The 25705-nt window shown below is 36.2% G+C and overlaps 2 protein-coding genes across 2 annotated transcripts; one reads left to right on the forward strand and one right to left on the reverse strand.

Moving 5' to 3' along the window:
* Window positions 1–1269: 1269 nt before the first annotated feature.
* On the reverse strand, window positions 1270–23859 carry LOC140775768 (zinc finger CCCH domain-containing protein 27-like). The gene is made up of 6 exons (XM_073119227.1): window positions 23721–23859; window positions 15423–16333; window positions 13661–14887; window positions 13044–13367; window positions 12128–12653; window positions 1270–1717 (listed from the first exon to the last, which is right to left on the reverse strand). Exons 2-5 carry the CDS (start codon window positions 16263–16265, stop codon window positions 12129–12131), a joined length of 2919 nt encoding a protein of 972 aa, XP_072975328.1. The 5' UTR covers window positions 16266–16333; window positions 23721–23859; the 3' UTR covers window positions 1270–1717; window position 12128.
* LOC140767485 (uncharacterized) lies at window positions 18658–21799 on the forward strand. The gene is made up of 3 exons (XM_073107415.1): window positions 18658–19272; window positions 19303–20537; window positions 20570–21799. Exons 1-3 carry the CDS (start codon window positions 18758–18760, stop codon window positions 20773–20775), a joined length of 1956 nt encoding a protein of 651 aa, XP_072963516.1. The 5' UTR covers window positions 18658–18757; the 3' UTR covers window positions 20776–21799.
* Window positions 23860–25705: the final 1846 nt, after the last annotated feature.

Consider the following 25705-nt stretch of genomic DNA (forward strand, 5'->3'; position numbering starts at 1 on the left):
CTACATAGAACCCTTTATTTCTTTTTCAAACTTAGATCTCACCATGCCTTCTTGCTTTTCCTCCCTTCTGTGGAAGTAGTGCTAAATTTAAGCAACATTAAGATGATCAGATGCAGGCTAGCTTAACTTTTTCAAGAGTAATTGTGCTAAGAATCAAATTGACAAAACCCTGTAATATAAATGATTTTACTCTGAACATTTATAATCACAAGAGATATAAACTTAATAACTTGTAATTACCAATAAGATGAAATGAAGAAATAGAGGACATCAAAGATCCTACCTCAATCTAAACTTCACAAATGAATCTGATAATGTCAGAAGATTATACCTTAAATAAAGAAACAGAGAACATCAAAGACATCCTACTCAATCTAAAGTGCACAGATGGATCTGAGAATGTCAGAAGATTATTCCTTCCAAGTTAACGAGTTCTTGAGCTGCTACAAGAAAAATAAATTTCACTGGAGAGAACTGCAAGGTAGCATGAAATGAAATTGGCAGATCTTATAAAAATATCATGGACTGGTAAGGTTTGCTTAAGAGTTTTCTTAAGCTACTCTAGCCAGCATGATATACACATTAGTCAACTGGACAGGCCTATGAAATCCATCAATATGGCAAATCTGATGTCTTAAACACAATTATATGCTGATAACAAAATGCAGAACAGAAGAGTGAAAATCCATAAAAAGTCTGAGGATGCCCCAAAACAAACTACAATCATTCTCATGGCATAAACAAAGTTATAGTGTACTAGTTTTGAAAAAAGTAGAGGCAGACATAGTAGTAGTACAATGGTAACTGATAAGCTGTTATCCAAACAATTCGGGGTATAGTAGATGAAAATATCCCCAACAGAAAAATTCAGACCTTAAACTCCACTTTTTCTCTTCTTTTTTTTCCAACTTTCCCCTTCTTGTTCTTTTTTCTCCCCTTTTTACATCATATACAATCTCTTTTCTTTTGTTTTTTTTTTTTTCATTTGCCAAGTGCTCTTCTACTGCTGCATTTTTTTTCCACCTCCTTCATATGTTCACTTTTTTCTTCAAACTGTTTGAACAGCACTTTCTTTTTTTACGCACTTTTCTTTCTTTTCTTTCCTTGCTGTAATAGCACAGATGCCATTCCTTCCCCAACCATAAATTGTGACTATGTTTTATATGACTAGACAATGTATTGCACAATGCAATATGAGAGAATTGGAACTGAGATCATTCAGTGATCTATAGTTCCATGCCACATGAGACTATGAGAGCATCATCAGTTAAAACAAAAATTCACTATAAAATAACCTGCACATCAACATAACAAGGTAGGGTTCAAATAATTCTGAACAATTTGATGTTCAGTTACATGCCTAGAGTAGCCCTAAAAATAGGATCTAAGTATGATAAGAGGAAATGTAAAACACAATTGTGAAGGAAGAAGTGTACAGTTACTCTCAAAGAAATTACATTTGTAAAAGAAGCTAAGTACAAACCCAAGAGGGGCGACGTGTCCATTTCATAGTTTTCAAGTTATCCTTTTCGTTCCTCATTTGACCAAGTACTCCGAAACTAGGCTACAACATGTGCAGCATAACTTCCTTCCAACATTGCAGATGTTGCCATAAAGTTCTTGTTCAGCCCAAGGGAAAAGAGTATTCAATATTGTATCAGGAAGCAAGTGCATGCAGGAGCCTCAGTTAACTCCATGTATAACCAACAAAAAATGCCTGCAAAAAAGAAATAATTACTGAATTTCAAGAAAAAGAATAAAACGGTAAGTTGATGCATGTTTTAAAACCATCAGATAGAATAAGCGAGTGGAACTAAAAGCATTATTTCATGGCTATTGTTCAGTATATTCTGCAATGAATAGTACATCTAAGTGATAGGAATCTGAACAATTTTAGCCAATTACTATAGGGAGTAGGCACATGACAAGTTTAAGGCACTGTTAACCTTGTACTGACATAACAAGAACAAGTTACAAAAAGGGGAAGAATTAAAATCTTGTCTAACTAGGTTTCTGATGACAAATGCTCGAACAGATACTCTACCCAAGGATTGGCATGCCAACCAGAAAAGGGTGTGCCAGCAGTATTGACACATGGCATGAGGGGCTGCTGCCCAGCACCCCTCCTCTCACCTCCTAACAACGATCCATCATCACTACAAAGTAGCCAAAGGAAGCAATTAGTGGACAGCATTGCTGCGAAGCCATCACTCTCCTCTCCCACCACATGCCCTAGCCAGAGGTTGAAGACAATGGGATGGGTCAAATAATAAACAGGTCGAAACTAAAAAGGATCCACTTTGCATATCTAAGTCAAAGTACGAGTTTTGACCAAACTAGCACCGTTTGAAATTTAATTTACCAAAATGAACTACCCGTCAAACTTATTACCAAAGAGGGTATAGTAGACTGTAGCCCTAATGAAAACACTTAACAATTTTGCGTTTACTCTTTCCAGTAAACCACTAAAATCTTTGGCATTTTCACTCTATAAAGAAACACTGACTAGTTCAGCGCTTGTCAACGGATTACCCTAAATTGATTTCTAATAAACGAGCGGTTCAATAGTTAGAAGAAAAAGTTGTAAAGTTCAGCGACACTTAAAACCGCTCGGCAATTAAGCGGTTTTATCCCAACACCGAAGACTTGCGAGGGTCAAACCAAAGAGCGGCTAATACTTAAGGTGATTATTAGTCGCTCTTAAGACGCTCATCAATTAAGTGTTTTAGCAGGGTCCCATCCACCCCGACAACTTGCCTTCTCGGCTAACAATTAAGGTTGGTTGCCTTTAAGACACTCAACAGTTAAGCGTTTTTACCTTAAGACGTTATTAGTTGCCTTTAAGATGCTCAACAATTAAGCGCATTGTTACCATTAAGACGCTCATCAGTTTTTAGCAAGGTCCCAACTACCCCGACAACTTGCCTTCTTGATTAATACCTAAGGTGGTTATTGTTTACCCTTAAGACGCTCATCAGTTAAGCATTTTTAGCAGGGTCCCAACCACCTCAACAACCTGCTTTCTCACACGTCAAGGTTTTGTAACGATTAATACTAAATAATTGCTGAACTTAACAGCGTCTTAACTAAAACGCTGAAGAGTTCAGCATCTTACTTTTACTAAAACGTTGAATTAGTTTGTGTTTTACACGACTTAAAACCCACCCCTACCTCCTCTTCTCTCCTTCCTCATTTTTATTTCTTCCAATTGCCTGAGCCCTAGCATTTGAGTTTGAAAACCCTCCTTTGGTTCCAGTCGACCGAACCCTTCCCAATGGGTTGGTTCCTCCTCCTCCTTCTCTAGCTTGCTGAGGCATATACCTTCTCTAGCTTGTATAGGCATCCTCCTCTAGCTTGCGGAGGCATCCTCCTCCTTATTTCCCTATCTTGCAAAGGCAACATCAAGTTTTTCTTATTCCTTCCCCGGGCTTTAGTTCTTATTGCAGAAATTGTAGGGATCAAACCGATCTAAGGTTCTTCAGGTATGATCCTTCGAGAAAAACTTGATGTTGGACATGTATGATGCTGTCTGTTTGTAATTGTTATCATTTTCAATTAGTATTTTGGAGTTGGAACTAAGATGGATGAAACTGTATTAGGAGAGATCAAAGTAAAATAGTAAATTAGAAGAAAATTAGATGAGTAATTTTGATGGAATGTTGGTAACAATTTCAGTTTATTTAGATTAGTAATGTATTAATTTCGTTCTAAGAGCTGTGATTCAGTCAAATTTGTTTTTTTTTCATTTATTGGGTTTATTTTCAGTATATATATTATTGTGTATCATCAAAGTATAGGTTCATTGTGATTTCAACTTTGACACATTTTTTCTTAGAATTTTCAGTTTATTCTCAAGGTAGTGTATCAAATCCAAACTATTTTTTCAGTTTATTCAGTATTTTTTCAGTATTTTCAGTTTATTCTCAATTTACCATGCCATATCATGCTATATCATGCTATATCATAGTCATCTTGAAAAAATAAATTTTAAATTCCAGTAAACTATTTTGATTGCTCTAGTAGCTATGAATATTGTTTGAAGGCAAAAAAAAAAAAAAAAAAATTCAGAATACGGCTTAGAGGTTTATAATAATTACATGTACATGGGGTGGCAATACTGTATAATTGTAAGATGATACAGTTAACTACGAGGGTGAGTCGAAAAAATTCGTTAAAATTGATAGAAATTGTTCTTATGATAGATTAGTTGAAAAGTGTCAAAAGTTATTAAAATAAGTAGAGAATATTGGAGTATACAATTACTTTGTAAGAGAGGTTTTCAAGGAGGAAAACTACAATTTATCGAAATTGATGATGATGACGTTAATGCTATGCTCAATATTACAGAACAACATCAAGGCACATTGGAAGTGTATATTAAGGATACACCAATAATTAATGAAGAAAGCAACAATATTGATTCACCAACCAAAGCTCCATTGTATAATTTTAATGATGTTACATGGATATCTAATTAAAGACCTAGTCAACCAATTATTAAAAACTCTACTCAATCAAGCTATGAAGGCTGTACTGAACCACTTGAACGCCCAAGTATTAATGAACCAATTAATGACTGCTCTAGCCAACCGGGTTTTGATGATCAATCTGTTGATATGGCTATTGCACGTATTATTGAACGTGATGAAAATAGCCATGCATTATACAATATTCTACGAGATAGTTATCAATTTGAAACATCTAATGAAGAGGATATAGATGAGTTGTTAGAAGATGATTCAACTAATGGTGAGTCTAATGGAATTGCAATCGATCCAATAAGTACTTTTGAGCCAATGCTTCAATTGTACAATGTAGATTTGACACAAATTGTTAATCAAGTTGTTGGCTAACCTCCTTCGAGATATATAGGCAGTGATTTGCGTGTTCGGGTATTGTTTATAAGCAAATAAGAAGTACAAATATGTCTAAACAAATATGCAATTAGCACGTATTATTCATTCAAAGTTAAAGCTTCAAAGTCTAATATTTTATATGTTAAATGCCAATAAGATGACATGTGCTAATGGAGGTTACGAGCAAGAGCCATAGAATGTGAGAAATTACTAAATATAATGGTCTACATACTTGCCTTAATCATTCTTTAAATAAAGACCATAGTCAATTAAATATAAGTTTTGTCGCCTATGAGATTAAAAGGTTTACCAGTAATGACACATCAGTTAGTATTGCTTAGTTGCCAACACATATCCTTAAAAAGTATCGCCATTAAATTTCATATCAAAAGGCTTGGAAGACAAAATAAAAGACTATTGGAGATGCATTTGGTGGTTAGGTTGATTCTTATAACCAATTGCCATCATTTATGTTTGAATTCCAACATAAAAATCTGGGATTGTCTTGTGAAAGAAAGTCCATTCAGATCAACCAAATATAGAAATCTTTAAAAGTATATTGTGGTCGTTTGATCTTTCCATTGAGGGTTTTGCACATTGTAGGTTAGTGTTAAGTATCGATGGCACACACATATATGACAAATACAAAGGACTTTGCTTATTGCTATCACCACTGACGCGAATGGTGTGTTTCCTCTTGCATTCGCTGTTGTGGAGAGTGAGAATGTTGACATTTGGGGTTGGTTCCTATATTGCTTGCGCTCTAAGGTTCTACTTCAGAGGGAAGGCATATGTTTGGTTTCAGATCGTCACACAAAAATAATAGCAACAATCAATGACGAAAGAAATGGATGAACTAAACCGTTAGAATACCACCGTTTTTGTCTCCGACATATGGTTAGCAACTTACATAAGGAATTCCAAGATATAAGCTTAAAGAACTATGTTCACATGGCTGCTTTGCAAAATCAGATTCGACGTTTTACTTTCACATAGGCCGAATAGGTTTGTATAATTTAAATGCAAAAAAATGTTTTGATGATATTCCACTAGAGAAGTGGTCTTTAACTCATGACGAGGGTTATCAATATGAGGTCACTACTACTAACCTTTTGGAGATATTTAACGAGGTAATGAAAGGTGCACGCGGCTTGCCGATAAAGGCGTTGGTGGAAATGTCTTTTTATCGTGCTGGGTTTCTCATATATTAGACAAAAATTGGGAGATGCAGCAATGGCCAACCATCAAGATTTTACTTCTATCACTGCTATTATGACTAGTTTCATAAGAATGCTAGATTGCAAACAGTTCACAAATTCAATAATCGTCGTGGTACTTTTGAGATCACTACTACATAGTCTAATTTAGGCAACTTAAGAGGTAAACGATCTCAAACCGTGACCTAAATAACAAGAGTTGCACATGCGGTAAAATGCAACAGTATAAATATTTATGCACCCATGTACTTGTTGCATGCAAAACTATGGACTTAAATTGGAGGCCGTTTGTTGATCATATATACACCGTGCAGGCATAAGTGAGTACATGGGAGATAGAGTTTTATCCTCTTCGTGATAAGTTATTGGTTTAATTATGATGGTTCATTATTACATGATCTTGTTACAAAGGGGGTGGCTAAAGGGAGACCAAAAATGTCAAGATTTTGTAATGAAATAGATGAGTGGGAGCCTGCTAAAAAAACCTTATACGGCATTTGTAGGCAAGAAGGGCATAATCAACATAGCTGTAAGGATAAAAATATAGTTGTTGGGCCTTCCTAAATCATCGGTAAAGTGTTACACTATGGTATATTTTCAATTTAGAAAATGATTAGAATTAATATCCTTTTACATAACTTATTTCAAAGTATTTTAATAAACTTACTATTCACTTATATTATCTAGACTTGTGATGACTGAACACAAGGACCCAAGCCCAGTCAATACATATGTGCTGATATTGTAGAGACACCATAGGTCCAAAGTGCTATGCAAGGACGAGATTAGTATTTATGATTACGCCTTATTTTTATTTTATGGCTCAATTTTCTTATTGATATTTCATTCTCATGATCTAAGGCTTCTAGCATTTAGGCATCATTTCACTTGTACTGGTAGACAATAGGAGCCGGATCCACAAATAGTTGATATCTTAGTGCAAACAGAGTTCTATTATATATATATATATCAACTTGCTAGGATACACATTGATTGGGCATTGATCACTGCATTAGTCGAGCGTTGGCGACCAGAGGCATACATTTCATATGAAGGTTGGAGAGGTCACTGTTACATTACAAGATGCTATGATATTATTAGGTCTGCGCATCCACAGACTTGTCGTGACTAGTACCGCAAATATTCGGTGGGATGACATTTGTCAGGAGCTGCTAGGAGTTCTCACCTCAAACAAAGAAACGTGGTTTGTCGTTATGCATGCAATGGTTGAGAGACATTTGGCGCCCTTCAGGCAGATGTTGATGATCAGATAATTCAACGATACGCTAGGGCTTACATTTTGATGATCATGGGGGGGATTAATATTTGCAAACAAGTCTGGAGATGCAATACAGTTGATGTATCTTTCTCTACTATGAGACTTCGACTACACTAGCACGCTTAGCTAGGGTAGTGTCACGTTATCAGTACTTTACCGGGAGCTATGTCGGGTAGGGGTGTAACAAGCCGATCCTAAGAGAGCCGGCTCCAGCTCAAGTTCAGCTCAAAATTAATTTTGAGCCTTCTAACTGTGCTCAGGCTCAGCTCAACTTAACTTGAGCTGAGCTCTCGAGCCGAGCCAGACCAAGCCCGAGTCAAGCTCGAGCCTAAAATGAGCCTATTATCAAAGCCTTATTTAAACTGAGCCGGATCGAGCTCAAGCCTGAGCCGAGCCACAACCTATGAAGCTGAAGTTTAAAATTTTAACCCGTGTAAACAAAAACCAACAAATTGAGGGTCCCAATAGAGAAAGAGGCTTGCCGACGATTGGAGGAGGAGGATCGAAGGAGGCTAAACTTGCCAATGGTGGAGGAGGAGGAGGCTTAACGACAGTTGGAGGAGGACGAGGACTGGAGGAGGCCAAGCTTGCTGACGGTGGAGAAAGATGAGGACTTACTAAGCTTGCCGATAGTTGGACGAGCCGAGCTTGCCAATAGTTGAGGAGAAGGACCGGAGGAGACTAAGCCTACCGATGGTGGAGGAAGAGGACCGGGGGAGGTTGATAGAGGAAGCTGACAGAGGAAGAGGCGAGCTTGCCGACGGTGGAGAAGGAGGAGGAGGCTTGTCGAGCTTGCCGACGGTTGGAGGAAGAAGAGCTGAGCTTGACGACGGTGGAGGAGGAGAATGCTTGCCGACGGTTGGAGAGGAAAACGACAAGGCGACGATTTGAAGAGAGCATGACTATATGAATTGAGATTTGAAAATTTAAGGGAATTGCTTTAGGGATTTACACTTCGGGTTTTATAGCGAGCCTATCAAGCTGAGCCTGAGTGAGCAGGCTCAGGCTCAGGCTCGAAATGAATTTCAAGCCTAAAATTTAGGCTTAGGCTCAGCTCGTCTTAAGCCTAGCCGAGCTGAGCATTAGTCAAGCCAAACCCGAGCTGCTCATTTATTTTGAGACCCCTAATGTCTAGCTAGTCAACATGATACGGGGGAGATAGCTGGGCCACTAGTTTTCTTACAGATATTTATCTATTCATATATCATTAGTAGTATAAGAAGTAGTTATATATCTCGCTTATCTTATTAAATAACCGCAGGTTTGGGCATAGAAGCGACTTTATGTTTGTATCTTTTATATTCTCAAAGGTTATAACTACTAAATATTTAGTGCAGGTTCATACTTTATCAAATATTTGCAGTAATAGGCACTCGCCTATAAGCATGATTCACCATCGAGGCTCAAATGCACTCGTTGAGGTACTGCAGAAGAAAAAGCCTGCATTTAATAGCAGCAGTGGGTCGAGCATCAATGCACAAGATTGTTGACATGTATGTTAGCGCATTACATAAGGTTGACAAATCGCAACGTTTACATGCTCTTCCTATAGTGCATTAGCCAATACCAGCTTTTGCAGTGCATCAGCCAATACCATTTACTTTAGGTAGAGATAGAGGTAAAGGTAGAGACAGAGGCAGAGGGAAAAACTACAGAGAAGCAAGCACACTAATGAGGTTGCAGAGCATGCTACATCTACATCTACTGTGGAGCATGCTAAACCTATTACAAAACAAGCTATAGAGGAGGCAACTACTGCAGAGGAGTAGCAAGCAGATGTAGACATGTTTATTTCGCAACTCACACAGGAGACATCTACTTCTCATGACCTAAGGTTGCCTAGGAAGAAAAAAAAAATCACTGACATTCAATTTTATGTATCAGGAGGGTAGACTTAGAATGTTTCGATGTATAAACAAATCTCATTTAATATCACTTTTTGATGTGTGAATTTAGTGTTTTAGTTTAGATATGGTTTTGTATTTATATGTCATTTCATTTAGTATCACTTGTGATTATTCTGTTTCTAAATTTGCTTTATTTGGCTTCAAATATTGTGGTTGTGATAGTTTATTAATGGAGTCAATCCACTACAAGATGGTTTCACTTCTACTATTAGCCATGCCTAGTGTTTTTTAATTGTCAACTTTAGTTTACTTTTAGTGTCAACAATTGGCAACTTGTAACTTGTACGCAGTTGATCTTCTAGTTATGATGATTTATGGTGGACATAATCTCTAGTTGAGTCGGATTTCTCCTTAAGAGAATTTGATTGTTGAGTTGCTATATATGCTTCGCTTTTCTGTACTCATTACATTTGAAGCACCTTGACATTGAATTTTGCTTTCTAGGTGTGGGGAAGAGTTGCCTTCTTTTGATATTCTCTGATGGCTCCTTCACCACCAGCTTCATCATCACTATAGGCTTTCATTTCACTAACCGTAAATGATGGTTTTGTGTTTATATGTTATAAACATATTTCTAGCATTTCTCTTTCTTTCTTTTTTCTAAATAATATGCGTACATGTGAATTTGTCAATAGTATTTGTGTTTCAGTTTGTATTTCAGGTTTCAGTTTCAGTTTCTATTTCAGTAATTATAAATAAAATCGTTTCAGTGTTACATTTCAGCATTCCGTTCCAATTTCCAATCATCTGAAAAACGTTTATCTGCTAAGCGTTTTACTGAAAAGAAAATGCTTAGTAGTTAGGTGTTTTGCATTGGGAAAATACTTCAAAGTTAAGTGTTTTCCAAACTCAAAACGCATAATTTAAGTACGAGCTTAATTTGGTTAAGTTTAAAGGTAAAAAACTAACAAGTTAAAAAGTTTTATGTTGGAGCTTACATGCTTAACAGTTAAGCATTTCTTTGTTGAACTAAAATGCTTTTGAGCATTTATAGAGCTATAGTATAGCAAACCCCTTTTGGGATTAAGTTTGAGCGACACTCTCTTGGTAAAAAAAAGTTTCAAACAGGGCTAGTTTGGTCAAAAACTCGTTAAAATAGCAGATCAAAACTCGCACTACCATGCCCAACCAAGTGAAATTAAATCCTCACAAATTAGACAAAGTGGAAGAGGTAGAGGTACTTCCTTTAGTCGCAAGCAAATGAGTCTCCGCGACCTTTCATCTTGCCCTTGTTACGTAAGAGTCAAGATGCCAACAACCTTGGCCATATAGCTTGAAGTTTTGGTACTTCACTAGGGAAACATGTTGACCCTGGCCAAACCGGGATGACTGAATGAGCCTACTTAGTCTTTCAAGCTCTTGCTATCCGCTATTTTAAGTTAAATCCGCAACGTGAACCCTATTTAGTTTCAACATATTTGTTTTTTGCACCATCCTCATCATCTTGAACCTCCAACTAAGGCACGCAACGAAAGAGAGAGGAACACGACAACAATGGCTTGACGAGGATAGTGGAGCTTCTATTCTTGCAGCATGTTCGGCAAGTGCAGCAGCATGTTGTTGCATGAGCAACGTCCTTCTTTCAACCTTTCAGGTTCAGGGAATAGAGCAGGTTTTTGCAAGGATACCTCTCAAACATGACTAATCATTAAGATTTCATCAAGTTAACTATAAAAAGATCGAAATAACCTTATTCTTTTTTTACATAAGTCAAAGGTATTTGTCTTTTTGTCTACTAAATTGTTAAGCTTTCGACTTACAGGTGCCAAAAGGTAACCTCAAAGATATCCATGCAAAAACCATGGGTTTTGAAGGGTTATTCACATAAATATTAATAATTCACCAACTACTCAAAAAACTTAAAATATAGAAAAATGATGATTTTTATATTTTATATTCTAATACTCTTCCTTACTTCTTGGACTTTTGAGATATTTTGAGATACCCAAGAAGTAGATTTGACCTAAATGGATGAAGATTTAAACAATAGACGAGTCTAGTAGGATTTGAACTTAGAACCTCTAATTTGATACCAATAATAACTCACCAAGTACTCTTAAAAAAAAATTAAGTTGTTACAAAACGGTAATTTTATATTCTAAGAAATATGAAATTTAAGAGTATGCATGCACATAATAGACTTTGGAGGAGTATACAAGAAAAAATAAAGAGTTTAATCTAATTCAAAATGCTGCAGATAAAACAAATCCAGCCATTGACTAGTGCCTAGAAGAGCAGTTTTACCTTCTAGGTTGAAGGAAACAACCATGTAGGTCATGTTCAGCTTCTCACTGGCTTTAATATCATTTTAAATGATTTATTTTATTTGAACATATTACTAACAGAATATGATCATTTAAGTGGACAAAAGCTTAGTTAGGTATTATAAGATAAATTGGCATCCCTGCGCATGAGGTCCCACCGATGCAAGATCTAGGGAGAGCAAGAAGTACATGGCCTTAAGCCCCATTAGTTTGAGGTTTCTATGACTCATTCCCACAGAACCAGAGCAGACGGCATCAATCTTTACCTCAATACCAATGATGCCTTCACCACACCATTCTAAATTATTTCCTTCACATTCACCACGCTATTCTAAATTATTTCCTCAGCCTAGTTCGGAAATAATAAATCCAGGTTGTAGTTTTCAATATTTTTTTCCAGATTAAAGAGGTTTAGATTCGATAAGGATCATTGCAGTCCTTATCTTGAGACATTAGATACTTTTCCTAGTGGTCAATGCATCAGCATCTCTCTAATTGTCTAACACAAACTAACTACAGTATATTGTGAAAAAAAAAACTTGCATGGAAATTTCATTCAGTAAACTATAGTGACTCATTGTAATTCTGACAAAATAGAACATACCTCACTTAGAAAAGCTGGTATTATTGTTATCTACATTGGGTGAAACATCACATATTTCTGGACACTCTTCAAATGATGACACGGAATGGCTGGAAATTGGGGCATGTGCCAGATCATTGGAAATTGTTATGGAGGCAGACGTGGTGCTTTCTACATTCATCACAGGCTCGCCCATTATTGCACTGCATTTTAATCTTCCCGCAGGCAATGAAGGTTTTTCAGTTGTCACCTGTTCAACATGGATTTTGGTACTAGAAGCCCCAGTAGGAGTTGAAGTTTCTTGAATCCCATTATTACTGTTGGAACTAGGAGACTCTGTTTGCCATGAAAACCGTAGAGTATGGCCTTTCCATGATTTACCAGTAGCATAAGCTCTTTCAGCAGCCTGACGTGTTGTAAAAGTCACACAAGCAGTACAATTTTGAGATGAATTCAAGCTTGCATTTTCAGAGTGGGCTTCCATGTCTTCAAGCACAATAGATGAGACATCACCAAATGATGAAAAATGGTCCCTCAGAACAGAAACCTGTTAAGAAAAAATATCAGGAGTTAAGAAAGAAACAGACTCTTAATTCATCATCTATCAGAGCAAACAAAAAGGAGAAAATTAACCAGATAATAATGCGTAAAGGAGAAACATCTAAAAGCCTCAGAAATACATCAGGTTAATATTCATATTCTAAAGCAAGTTGGGCAAAATAAAATACAGAAAGTTATGGGTTGTCTAAACTCTAAAGTTGAAGAAATAAGCAGCCTGAAGTAGAATTGTTGATATTTAATATTTTTTTCAGTGACAAAGATATAAAGTGGAACTGCAGCCTTCATTTCTTTTATGCTGAAGGCTAGAAAGTCGTAAGGGTGGAAGAAGATATATATATATGTAGAGAGAGAGAGAGAGAGAGAGAGAGAGACTTACCTCTGTTATTTCAGTTGGTAAAGGAGAAAGAACTCTAAATGAGGTGGGGCGGTTGTCCAACTTAAATCTATTCTGCGAAAATGCTGGTAGATGAGTTGTCCGTTTCATGCTCTTTGGAGTTTGTTGTGTGTTTGTCGAACTGGCTTTTAAAGTGGGTGAAACAAACACATCTTCAGAGTTTCTTTCCAGTGTATAACCAGCCTCCCGGTTTGTCCCTTGTGCACTAACATTTTCAGGCCTTGAAGAAGCAACCTTTGCATCTTCACCAGCTGTACCCACTTTTTTGCCTTTTCCAGTAGATTCCCCCTTTTTGCCTGATGTAGTCTGTAATCAGTAGTCCCAATAAATATTTTTTGGTCTTTAAGTTCACAAGGCGTATTATACTCAAAAAGATAACTCTATTTTGTTCTGACTGAGGTTTAAAATTAAATATCTAGTAAAAAGAAATTCATGTAGCAAGAACAAAAAGAAAAACAAACATATGAGATTTCGGTCTATCCTTAGAAAGATACAAACAATATGACCTATACTTTGGATGGCTTTCTTTGACATTTTACATAAGTGGTAGTCTTTAGGCAACTTCCGAAAAGTACTTAGGGTAAAGAACAGTAACTTACTTGTTTCGCGAGTTTATCTAATTGCCGCCGGAATTCATCACGCTTTTGAGCCAAAATCTCCTGCTTTTTACGAAGTTCTTCCAAAAGCTCCAAATTTTCCAGCTTCTTCTGCACAGGGATTGTCGCTTCTGAACCATTTGCTGATAGACCTTTAAAAGGGCCAGTGGTTGGCACCAATTTTTCAGAAGATCCATTACTTGTCTTTGGAGTTGCAGATGGTAGATTTTCTCGTCCTCTGTCAGAATCAGATGGCTGAGGTAAGGCAGAGGATCCCTCCATATTAGGCAACTGCAGAGACGTCGAATGGACTCTACTTTCTCCCTGATCAGATATTCTATCTCGGTTAGCCCACCACAGCTTTATAAAGCGGTTACCCATTACAGCATCAGGTGCTTTAAGGGCAGCCTCAGCCTCCTCCCTTTTAGAGAACTGAACAAAAGCTTTTTCACTGTTATGTGGAATATAAATGTCTATTACTTCCCCGAACTTCTGGAAGTGTGAAAAAATGGCCTCTCTTTTGTTGTTTTTCTGGGGAATACCATTGATATAAAGAGTACGAGAAGCTCTCTGAGATGTTCTACCACCATGATGTCCTAGATCTCCATGCATTCTTGAATGAAGCTGAAAACTTGGGGCCTTCACAGTCATATCCTTAGCAGCAACTTTCCCTTCAACCTTACCAGGAGTTGCATCCTCATGCTCTTCTTTCATCTGATTTCCAAGATAACTTGTAGAAGTGACATTAGTATTAGTCACCCTTCCTGCTTCCGACCTATTCCTAGACCTTATCCGGCCCCAAACAGATGAATTTGTAGTCTGTGGACCAACATTGGCTGCCAGCACATGGCTTTGCGCCTCTCTCTCAGTGTCACTGGATAATCTGATTCCCTGATGTGTAGAAGAATCAGCATCCCACACTGATTCATCAACATTATTTAACGAAGGAAGCCTGAAGCCAGTATGTGATGTTTCAGGCTGTTCATTGTTCCATAGAGGTTGATCAGGATCATATACATCTGCTTCAACAACAGCTGAAGCAGATGAAATTCCATTCAATTTTGATGCATCATCTGTCCCAACAGAATTATTGTCTTTTATAGGAACAGCTTTGCTACTTGTCAGTGGGGTTGACGAAGTACTAACAGGAGGTATAGATCCTGTCCTAGCTTGACTTCCCAGTTGATTGTGACTTGGGATTGAGACAGGAAGATTGAACTGAGAAAGGCTCTGTAAAAATGCTCCAAGGATATTAATTATGACAGATGACACAGAATACAATGTAATGTAGCAATCATACAAAATGGTGTATTAACCAAGAACTTGAAATGATGGTAGAATGAAAGAATTTAGTCTTACATACACAACCATGACAAGGGAAGAAATTGGACTAACATTCACTCAACCAAAAAGGCAGTTACAAGGCCCAGAGGAAGAATTAGAAATTTAAAATCACAATAGCATTAACTATTAATGAACTTAACAAAACATCTTTGACCATATGACTTGAAAAGGAATAAGTTGTATAAAGCAAGAAAATAACCTAATAGATCACCTTATCAAAATGCTATTAATGAACCTTATAAATTTAGAAGATATATAGCGAGAATATGGTTATAAGGCATAACAAATATTTTTCCTAGAAGATGAAATAAATAAAAAAATCACACACACAAACATTACAAAACCAACAGAAATATTTAACACTAGCATACATGTATTGGTATAAAAATTAGATTAGATGAGCTTATGAAAAGAATCAGACCTGAACATCTTCAACAACAATTCGATTTACACCATGCTCCATTGGACACATATCCCCTCTTAAGCAAAATCCACGCTCCTCAAAGTCTCTACAACGCTGACGAGGCATGCCAAGATTCATTAGAGGGGCAATCGTAGGCTGAAGAGCCCCTTGCAAACTAAGTGGATGAATTGGATCCATAATTCTGTTAGTCATTCCAGAAATGACTCCATATGCACCCCAAGAACCATTTTGTGAACTTGCACCACTTGGTAAGCCTGCCCCTGCAAACATGCTAGGATGTGTAGGATGTCCTTGCGAAGCCATCCTTGATGCAAAATCAATTGTGTCAAGTGGGTTAAATCTTGGATCATGCTGACCCCAAGGTATAATATTCCTTCCTCTTCCTCTTCCAACCGGAGGACGAACTGAGGATGCAGATAAATCAAGATGTGGAGCAGGATCAGGAAAAAATGATTGGTTTACTCTAGCCCGTGAACCTAAATTAGAAGGAGCATGATCATGCATTGACATGCCATAACGTCGCTTTTCAGACTTTGAAGAATACTCCTTCGGGAGATCTCCATGAGAGTAGGTACCAGAAAAGAGTTGCCCATTCTCAAGAGGCCTACTTCGCTTTCTGTTTGGTCTTAGAGGTTGTTCCTGGACATTATTGTCAAAAGACTGAGGCCTAGGTTCCCGCCTACGGTGCTTATGATTACGATCATCGTCATCATCATCAGTAATTTCATGGTCTTCAGGATCAGTTACTGGGTCAGAAGAGGTTGAATTACTTTCTTCCTTCGGCGATGAAGTTCTTGGTTCCACAGCATCCACCACAGTGGAGAGAGAGGGCTCCACCATCTTGATACTATCAAGCTTTCAGCGGTTCTCAAACCTGAGCTATTTACAAGGGTGGCAGTGACAATATTCTGAAATGAAAAATGTACCCATAAATGGGGTTTGGGATGAGAAAATTATAAGAAACAAACCTCAGCAGAATATATGACATGTTATTAAAGATCTATAATTAATAGCAAAGTGTTAATACAAATAACTATTCACAGCTCGCATGACATAGAAAAGGGACAATTTCATTTATACCCCCTAAGCCATCACCATTTTCTACATAAATTCTTTGAACCTTTTTTTATCACATACACCATGTGAATCTTTTTTTTTATTTGCAGGTCTTATAGTTACTTCTTCTTTTTCTCGGTTCGAGGTAGTATATATATATTTTTTTTTTCTTAGTTCAGGGAATGTATATGGGTAATAAATAAAATCAGGAAGTATATATGAAAAATAGTGATAGTTCAAGTTCTAAGTGAAATTAATCTTAAAAAATGTTATTTTTTAATAAGAGACATAATAACCACTTGAATAGAAATGTTTCCTAAAAAGTAATAACAATAGCAAAAGGTGACCTCAATGACAATCAACCAGTTATGATGAAACAAGATCTACAAGCACATTGTTTGTCAAGTCAAAATTTTAGTTAACAGAAAAAAAAAGTAAGCACAACTCAAGATTGCCGGTAATTCCCTTTCAAGAGAGTGAACAAAGAAATACCATAAGCATATAAAATAGAAGTCATAGAAATATCTCCCATACTAAAAAAGTTTTAGTCCTACAGAAAACAAGGTAAACTAGCACTAGGTATTGCTAGCTATCCAACTCATCATCTTCAAATACAGCTATAGCACATATAGCAACAAAGCTAATGAAGACCTTCAGTCAAGCTCACTCTGATAGACAATTCTTGAAGTTCTCATATGCATCCAATATTGCCAAGCTCACAGTGGCAAATATCCTCTTTATTTTTATTTTTTTCCCTTTTTTCCGTACATAGATTATGACTTATTTTAGTTGCAAGAGCAAATGCTGATTCATCAGAAAATATATTCAAGTATACAACGCCTGCCTTTATCAAAGAATATAACAATATATCTATCAATGTATTGAAAAGCGGAAAAGGCGGCCGCCATGGCGGGGCGGCGCACCGGCCGCCCCGCCACTCCGCCTGGCGCTCGTAGAAGGCGGTTTGCCGCATTGGCGGGCCGCCTGAGCGCCAAAAGGCGCTAGCAGGCCGCGCGGCCCGATAAGGCGGGTTGGCGCTTCGGCCCGCCAAACCTGCCTTATCGGGTTTTTCTATAGTGGATCGGATTATCCAATATCCACTAAAAAAACTTAACCAATACCATTAACCATTAATATTTCTTCTCTCTCTCGCTGCTCACTGCGCCCTCTCTCTCTCTCACTAAAATCCCTAAATCCCTAATCTCTCTCTCGCTGTGCCCTCTCTCTCTCGCTGCGCCCTCTCTCTCTCGCTGCGCCCTCTCTCTCACTGCGTCCGCTCTCGCTGCGCCCTTTCTCTCACTGCGTCCGCTCTCGCTGCGCCCTTTCTCGCTGCAGAGGTATGGGCCCCTTTCTCTCTCACACACACAATCTCACTCTCTCTCACTCTCTCCTTCTCTCTCTCTCTCTCACTCCTCTCTCACAGTTTCACTGTCTCACACCGAAGTAGTTAATTTTTTTTTTAATTTTCAATTCTGTCTAAAGTAGGTAAATCTTAATCTATTAGTTACTTAGTGATTATCTGATAATAATGATAATATGTTCGTTAATTAGTTAATCACTTCATCTGTTAATGATGGTTAATTACTTAATTCAGAAATTAATTTAGTAATTATCTGATAATATATTTTTTAGTTTTTCTCTGTTTCAGTGTTTCTTATTACTTAATTCCTCTAGTTAATTCCTCTAGTTAATTAGTTTTTCTCTGTTTCTGCTAATCTATTGAATACTTGAATGTTAATTAGTAATCTACTAATCTGTTAATGATTGTTAATTACTTAATTCATAAATTAATTTAGTAACTATCTGATAAGTGATAATATGTTTTTCAGTTTTTCTCTATTTCTTATTACTTAGTTCCTCATTTCTTCTATTTTTTCTTTAATTCTGTTAATTAAGATTGTTAATTATTTGATTCAGAAATTAATTCAGTAATTGTCTGATAATATTTTTTTCTCTGTTTCTTATTTCTTAATTCCTCTAATTAATTCAGAAATTAAGATTATAGATTAAGATTTAACAGTGAGTTAATTTTTAGTGTTAATCTGTCTCTAACATTTCTTTTGAATTAGTGAATTACTGGATTAAGTTATTAAGTATTAACTAGAGAGTAAATTAGTAATCAATAATTAGTAAATAACTAAATATCTTACTATCTGTTTTACTGGAGAAGGTAAAACAGTAATTAATTACTATTTTTAAATCTGAAATGTGAATTATGAATTATCAATCATATTTGTTTTTTGCCCAATTTCATTACAGAATACAGATAGTCAAATATGACCACTAATTCCTCTCAAACACCGTCTGTGCTTGGGTCAACTTCATCTGAATTTTTTGTGCCTGTTGGCTCCAATGATCCAGGGTGGCAGTATGGATACCTTCCAAATAAAATTGATGCCAATACGGTGAAATGTAGATTTTGTGGGAAGGTTACTAAGGGAGGAATTAGTAGATTCAAGAAGCATATTGCTCATGTTAGAGATGATGTTGCGTCTTGTCCAAAAGCTACAGATGAGGCAAAAAAAGCTATTAAAGAGCATATAGAGGGCAACAAAAGGAGAAAGGAGGATAAATCAAAAGATGAAGCAGAATTGAGAGCAGAAGTAAATATATTTGGAGAAAAGGAAGATCCAGAAATTTTAGAAGTTGGAAGTAAAAGGTCAAGAAGTAGAGGTCCTTTAGACAAATACACATCTATTGATCCAGAAATTTCAATTAGAGAGCGGGGGAAGATGGTACAGACAAGTATAAAAGATACTTTTGCAAAAGAACAAAGAGATAGAGTGCTAATGTACTTAGCTCATTAGGTTTATAAGTGTGGCATTCCCTTTAATGCTGTAACTGATAAATCATTTCATGTTTTGATGGAAGCAGTTGGTCAGTATGGTCCGGGGTTCAAGCCGGCAACTATGCATGAGTTACGTGAGCCACTTTTGAAGAAGCAAGTGGCTAAAACAAATGATGATTTGGAGAACCATAGAGCTGCATGGAAAAAAAATGGCTGCTCCATTTTAACTGACGCTTGGACAGATCGAAAAGGAAGAAGCATTATGAATTTATGTGTCAATTGTGAGCTGGGGGTTAGTTTTCTACGTTCAGTTGATTGCTCTAAAGATTCACATACAGGTGAATACATTCACAATATTGTTGTTGAGGGTATCAAGGAAGTGGGAGAGGAAAATGTACTTCAAGTTGTGACTGATAATGCTGCTGCTAATTTAGCAGCTGCACGGTTGCTAAAGCAAAATTATCCTCGTATATATTGGACATCTTGTGCTGCCCACTATATAGATTTGATGTTAGAGATGATATCAAAGGAAGGAAGGATTAGGGGTTCAATTGAACGTGGAAGGGAAATCACTGTGTTCATTTATGGACATCACAAAACATTGAGTTTGATGCGTCAGTTTACACAAAAAAGGGAGATCGTGAGACCCGGGGTTACAAGATTTGCCACTTCATTTCTCACATTACAGAGTCTTTTAGAGAAGAAAGAAAAATTAAGGCTTATGTTTACTTCCGATGAATTTTTAAGTTGCAAATGGTCAAAAACTGCGAAAGGAAAGAGGGTTTATTCTACTATCCTCAATAACCAATTTTGGAGGCAAGTGTCATTAGCAGTTAAAGTATTCACTCCTTTGGTGAAGTTGCTACGAGTTGTTGATGGTGAAAGAAAGCCACCAATGGGATTCATATATGGTGGATTGAAAGATGTCAAGAAAGAAATAAAGAATATTTTCAATAATAATGAGACATCTTCCAAGCCTTTTCTAGATGTAATTGATCACTACACAAATGGAAAGCTTGATACACATATCCACGCTGCTGCATATTACTTAAATCCATACTATTTTTATGGAGATTTGGATGAAATGGAGACTGATTTTAATGTAATGGATGGTGTTCTTAGTTGTATTAAGAACTTTTATCCAGATCAAGCCATTCAAGTTCACATTTCAAATGTGGAGATGAAAGCATATAAGGATGCCACTGGGATATTTGGGAGACCGCTAGCAAGATTAACAAGAGAAGTTAACAATGATGAATTCAACCCAGGTAATAATTATTAATTAGCATATGTTGTAAAAGTGTAAAACATGTCTTTTACAGTTTTATTCTCTGTATGTTACCAAGTTACTTTTTAATTTTTATGGTTATAGCTCATTGGTGGAGTGTATATGGAGCCGCTGCGCCCTACTTGAAATGTATGGCGGTTAAGATTCTTAATTTAACATGTAGCTCCTCAGGATGTGAAAGAAATTGGAGCTCCTTTGAATGGGTAATATATCATTAATCATTGTATTGACTAAGCTAAATTGATGAATTTTATTATCAAATTGATTTAGTCTTTGATTTGATGATTTCAGATTCATTCAAAGAAGAGAAATAGATTGGAAGTGAAGAGGCTAAATGATCTTGTTTATGTACAATTTAATGCAAGAATGAAGGATCGAAAGATAGCGAAAGATAAGGATCCAGTCGTTTCAAAAGAAAGAAATAATGCAAGGGAATGGTTGGATAATGATCATGTAGAGCAAGAGGTCTTTCCAGGTGAAGGGTTAACTTGGGAGATGGTGACAGAAGCATCAAGAGCCGAAGAATATTTAAGATCAAGGAGGAGCACTAGATCTACTCAAGCTACTACTAGTAGCACTCCTTCCACTTCTCTAGATGAGCAATTAATTGAGTCGGATGAAGAAACAGATGATGAGGAGGATGTTGAGCTAGAATTTGATGATGATTCCGATGATAATCTTTTGGTCGATGAAGTTCCTCCCATAGATTGTGAAGAAGATTAGAAGATAGCCTTTATGTTATAATTGTGAACTTGTTATGAACTTGATAATTTTGAATTTTTGATTATATGTTATTTGTTATGGACCTTATAATTTTGATATGTTTTATCATATTATTTTGTTATGATTGTGAACTTGTTGCTAGGAACTTATGGTTGTGATAATTTTGAATTTTGAATCTTTGATTATGTATTTATAGTTGTGAATTGTGGTAATGTTATTGTGGTTGTGAATTGTGATTATGTTATTATGGTTTAGAACTTGTTGCTATTTATGTATTTATGTTATTATGGTTGTGAATTTGTGATTATGTATATTATATATGTTTATTTATTTATTTATAATTTTTTATATTAAAAATGCTAGACCGCCTTGTCACACGCCTTGTCGCCCGCCTTCCGCCTAGGCGCTAGGCAGTGGGGTGACCGCCCGCCATCCGCGGCCGCCTTTCAAAACATTGATATCTATACATAACACCTGCCTTTATCAAAGAAAATAACAATAAATCTACCAAGATGGAAGTATTCACTCAAAAAGGAAAATAAATGCCACTACCACCGCATGATTCAATCAAGATCACTATGCAATAAAGTGAAATGGGAAAATTTTTTGTATAAACCCAAAATATAGCTCTGCCTTTGTCCGTCATAAAACACGTTCTGCAACTTCTTCCTAAAATTTCAATCATAGTGTGTGGCATTAACCTTACATATCACGTTAGCAAAGTATTCTCATCTTACAGGAACCTTACCGTATTATTCCTCTTTGGACTCTCCTAACCTGTCAATCTCATTGATTTCAAGATGCAGCAACAACACTGGCCTAAGAAACTGGCCAGCGAGCAACAATGTTGCCGGTGATAAAGATCTCAAGCTTCTTCTTATCCACCATGATATTTGGTACTCTCATTGTTTCTAGTTTCTACATTCATTTCTCTGATTGGAGATTATTAGATTGTCCTACTTGAATGAATACCTCCAATTTCCTTCCAAGATAAGGCAACTGGTTCTCCTTCCAGTAGGCATCATCCTCCCATAATGATGTAATGCAATGATTATACTAACAACAACATGGTATGTGATCCATCATTGGTTCATATCATGATTGTCTTTGACCAGGATTACCTCACAGACTTGATCGTCAAGGTTTACATCAACATCCAGAATGCACTCTGCTGTTTCCTCCTCCCTCAACACTGAGCAATGAATGTTGGTCCGGTCTAGAGAGTATCTTATTAATTTAGAAAAAAAGGAGTATCTTCTTTTACTTCCTCATTGTTATATCCAAGTGTTAAATGACAAAATGTACAGAGGATCAATGTCGACTTTGAAATAATGATAACAAAATGTTTGAACTACAATACCGTTATGCTGAAGGCTCCAAAATCTTTGTTTATCTATTAGTATCTAATGAGAATCACCATTCACCAGTAAAAGGACAAGTACCAACAACAAAGAAATTGGCATGACAAGTCTGATTAAGAAAAAATTGGTTAACATTTTCCCACCTTTTCTTATGAAAAAGGATCACTGGTTCCTTAAATATTAATGAGCCAAAGTGTTCACTCCAAATCCTCAAGTTAAACCAATGTCTTAAAAGGCAGCCGTGGGTAGAGAGCGGTCACCCCACCGCCTAGTGTCAAGGCGAAGGGTGGATGACAAGATGGGTGACAAGGCATTCTAGCATTTTTTATATAAATAATATTAAAAAAATTATATATAACATATTCTTATTTTTTTATACTAATATAGTATATATAAAATTTGCAACAATGCACTACACCAGAATATCAAATAACATAAGCATAATTCACAATTCACAACAAATAACAAGTTCACAAGAATCACAACCAAATATCCATAAACAGTAATTACTAACTAGCAATTGAATCCTCTAGCGTAAATAGATTAACAATAATTACTAATTAGAAAACTAATATAGCAAATTTGTTTGGACAGCGAAAGAATTCGAAGAAATCTCCATTTAAGAATTAAGAGTTCAATTGTTCAAGACAGTTAAATAATCAATTTGCTAATTAGCACGGATCAGCAAAGAGCCAAGGAATCAACCCTGTCGGCTTTCTTCTCTAGCAAACTAATTAGCTCAATAATCATTATTCATTATCAATTATCAGGAATCAGGAGAGTAAAACTGTGAAAGGAAATTAAAGAAGCAGGGAAGCAAAGCATGCTTGCCGTGATTATCTATTGCTTTTAATTACTAATTAGAGAAGGAACCTACTGTAGCAGTGAGAAAAACTAGGAAGAGAAGGGAAAAAGAGAAGGAGAAAGGGAAGAAAATAATGCTGCTTGGCGGCCTTTCTCTCTCGGCGGCCAAACCGGAAGGTGGCCGCCGAGAGTGAAAAGGGAAGAAATCAATAAATAGAGGACAGTGAAATAGGGAAGAAAAAGAAGAAGATTAGAAAAACGGGTTTGAGGGGCACCTCGCTCGCCGCTGGATTTGAGGGTTATCGCTTGCCGCCGTCGACATGTCGCCGCCGCTCGGAGATGATCGAGAGAGGGGGACGATCGAGAGAGGGAGACGACGATCGAGAGAGGCAGACTTAGTTTTTAGGGCTCAGATCGAGGGTGAGGGAGAAAAGAGGACGATTGGGTTTTGTTTTAAATGGTTAACGGGTTAACAAATAGTCAAGATCCGACCCGACTCAAGATCCGACAGCACTATAGCGGGCTGATCCGCAATGAGCGACTAGGCCCGCTAAGCGATTCGACCGTCCGCCGTTCGACTTAGATCGAAGAGAATTACGAACACGGACACGAGACACGATAGAATAAATAAATAAGAAAATAAAAATATATATAGTTGATACATCTAAAGCAAAAATTTACAATTTAGTAGTGAAAATATTCGTATATTAAGTTATAAGAAATATTCTTGAGAATTTAGAAATTAAAAAGATTGAAAGTCAATCAAAAGTGCACAAATTCTAAAGAACCACAACATCATCGTTATGAGCCATAAAACATGTATGGGTATTTAAGTTTCATATAAATTTTAAAAACTAAGAACTCATTACAAAACAATGAAGTACCATAAGGTATATTGTTCATCTTTAGATCGTAATGGATCTTCGTGACTCGGTAATAAATATTATAGTATCTAACATGAAGTGTTGCGAAAGACTAAGATGGAAAATGAAACGGAATGTACCGGATTTTTAGCACGTACAACTATCAAACTAGAGACCAAAGTCGACTTAGGTGAGATCGTAGTCAAGTAAATAGTGAGACCCTTGAATCATCCGCCGCGTCTGCTTTCTCTCTGTTGGCATTGAGTGCGTCACTAACTTTGATATTGACTCTAACTCTAAGTGGTTTTATATAACATATTCTTTTATGATGAAAATTATTTCATCCGCAGTCATAAAAGAAGCAATATCATAACTAGGTTTTATATTTGTAAAATTAATTTTCTTCAACTATAATAAAATTATATTAGTAGAAAAATATCTATTACTTTATTAGTGGTTTTTTCTTTCATACAAAAAATAACAGACACAATATCTTTCTCATTTTTTCTCTTTAGGAAGAAAAGAGAACTTTCTTATCCAAGACACAAATAGCACCTTTTTTGTTAGAATATAAAAATTATTATTTTCTAATAGTTTAAACTTTTAAACTAGTAAAACATAGTATCACAGCCAGAGGTCATAAATTCAAATCACGTTAAAATAATATAAAAATCCACTATTTTAAATTAAATCAATTTCTTAAGTTAACATTTTTTAGGTTACAAGAACAACATCTAGTATTATTTTCAACCATCAAGTTCATAAAATTGAAAAAGCTATTAATAGGATATTAACAAAATTGTAAACTAATTTTTGCCTTGAAATTCGGTCATAATGTAATTTTGTATTTACTTTAAATAAATTGCTAGACATTAGACGATGTAACTAACTGTATTACAAAGCAAGTATCATGCTAAATATTAACTTTTAAATACATAACGTCGCTTATGAATCTTATGTTTAGGGTAAGGAAAAAAGTAAATTCTGCATTTAAGGCTTTAAGATCCAATGAGATCATTCATTTAATTTATAATTAGTTTCTTTAATTTCAATTGTAATTATAAAATGACTTTCATTGAGTAACAATTCGAAAAAATCATTGAGTGTATCGTATCAAATTATAAATTTTAAAACTATTGAAAGAGTAAAAAAGATTTACACAGATGGTTGATGTTGTTATAGTGTTAGTTTTTTAAATGCGAACTGAAAGATATGTGTTGAAAATAATAGAACATAAGTTTTGATATATAACTCGCCTACTTTTCAATATCTCGATAGTAAATGTTTTATGTATAGAGATTACTTATTAGGTCTGGATGCCCTCGATTAAATATTAATTCTAGAAGAATAAGACACCTCTATTTATATTAGAGGATAATAAATACCAAAAAAATTTC

The sequence above is a fragment of the Typha angustifolia genome, chromosome 1, assembly GCF_048772165.1.
Source record: "Typha angustifolia cultivar Huaian chromosome 1, ASM4877216v1, whole genome shotgun sequence".
NCBI lineage: Eukaryota > Viridiplantae > Streptophyta > Magnoliopsida > Poales > Typhaceae > Typha > Typha angustifolia.

Bases quoted from the DNA above. Each gene is read 5' to 3' on its own strand.
- LOC140767485 (XM_073107415.1), top strand. From the start codon at position 18,758: ATGACCACTAATTCCTCTCAAACACCGTCTGTGCTTGGGTCAACTTCA. The intron at 19,273-19,302 runs GTACTTAGCTCA...TTATAAGTGTGG, and splicing joins CAAAGAGATAGAGTGCTAAT to CATTCCCTTTAATGCTGTAA. The intron at 20,538-20,569 runs GTAATAATTATT...TATGTTGTAAAA, and splicing joins CAATGATGAATTCAACCCAG to GTGTAAAACATGTCTTTTAC.
- LOC140775768 (XM_073119227.1), bottom strand. From the start codon at position 16,265: ATGGTGGAGCCCTCTCTCTCCACTGTGGTGGATGCTGTGGAACCAAGA. The intron at 13,368-13,660 runs GTAAGTTACTGT...TACTGATTACAG, and splicing joins TAGATAAACTCGCGAAACAA to ACTACATCAGGCAAAAAGGG. The intron at 12,654-13,043 runs GTAAGTCTCTCT...TTTTCTTAACAG, and splicing joins TACCAACTGAAATAACAGAG to GTTTCTGTTCTGAGGGACCA.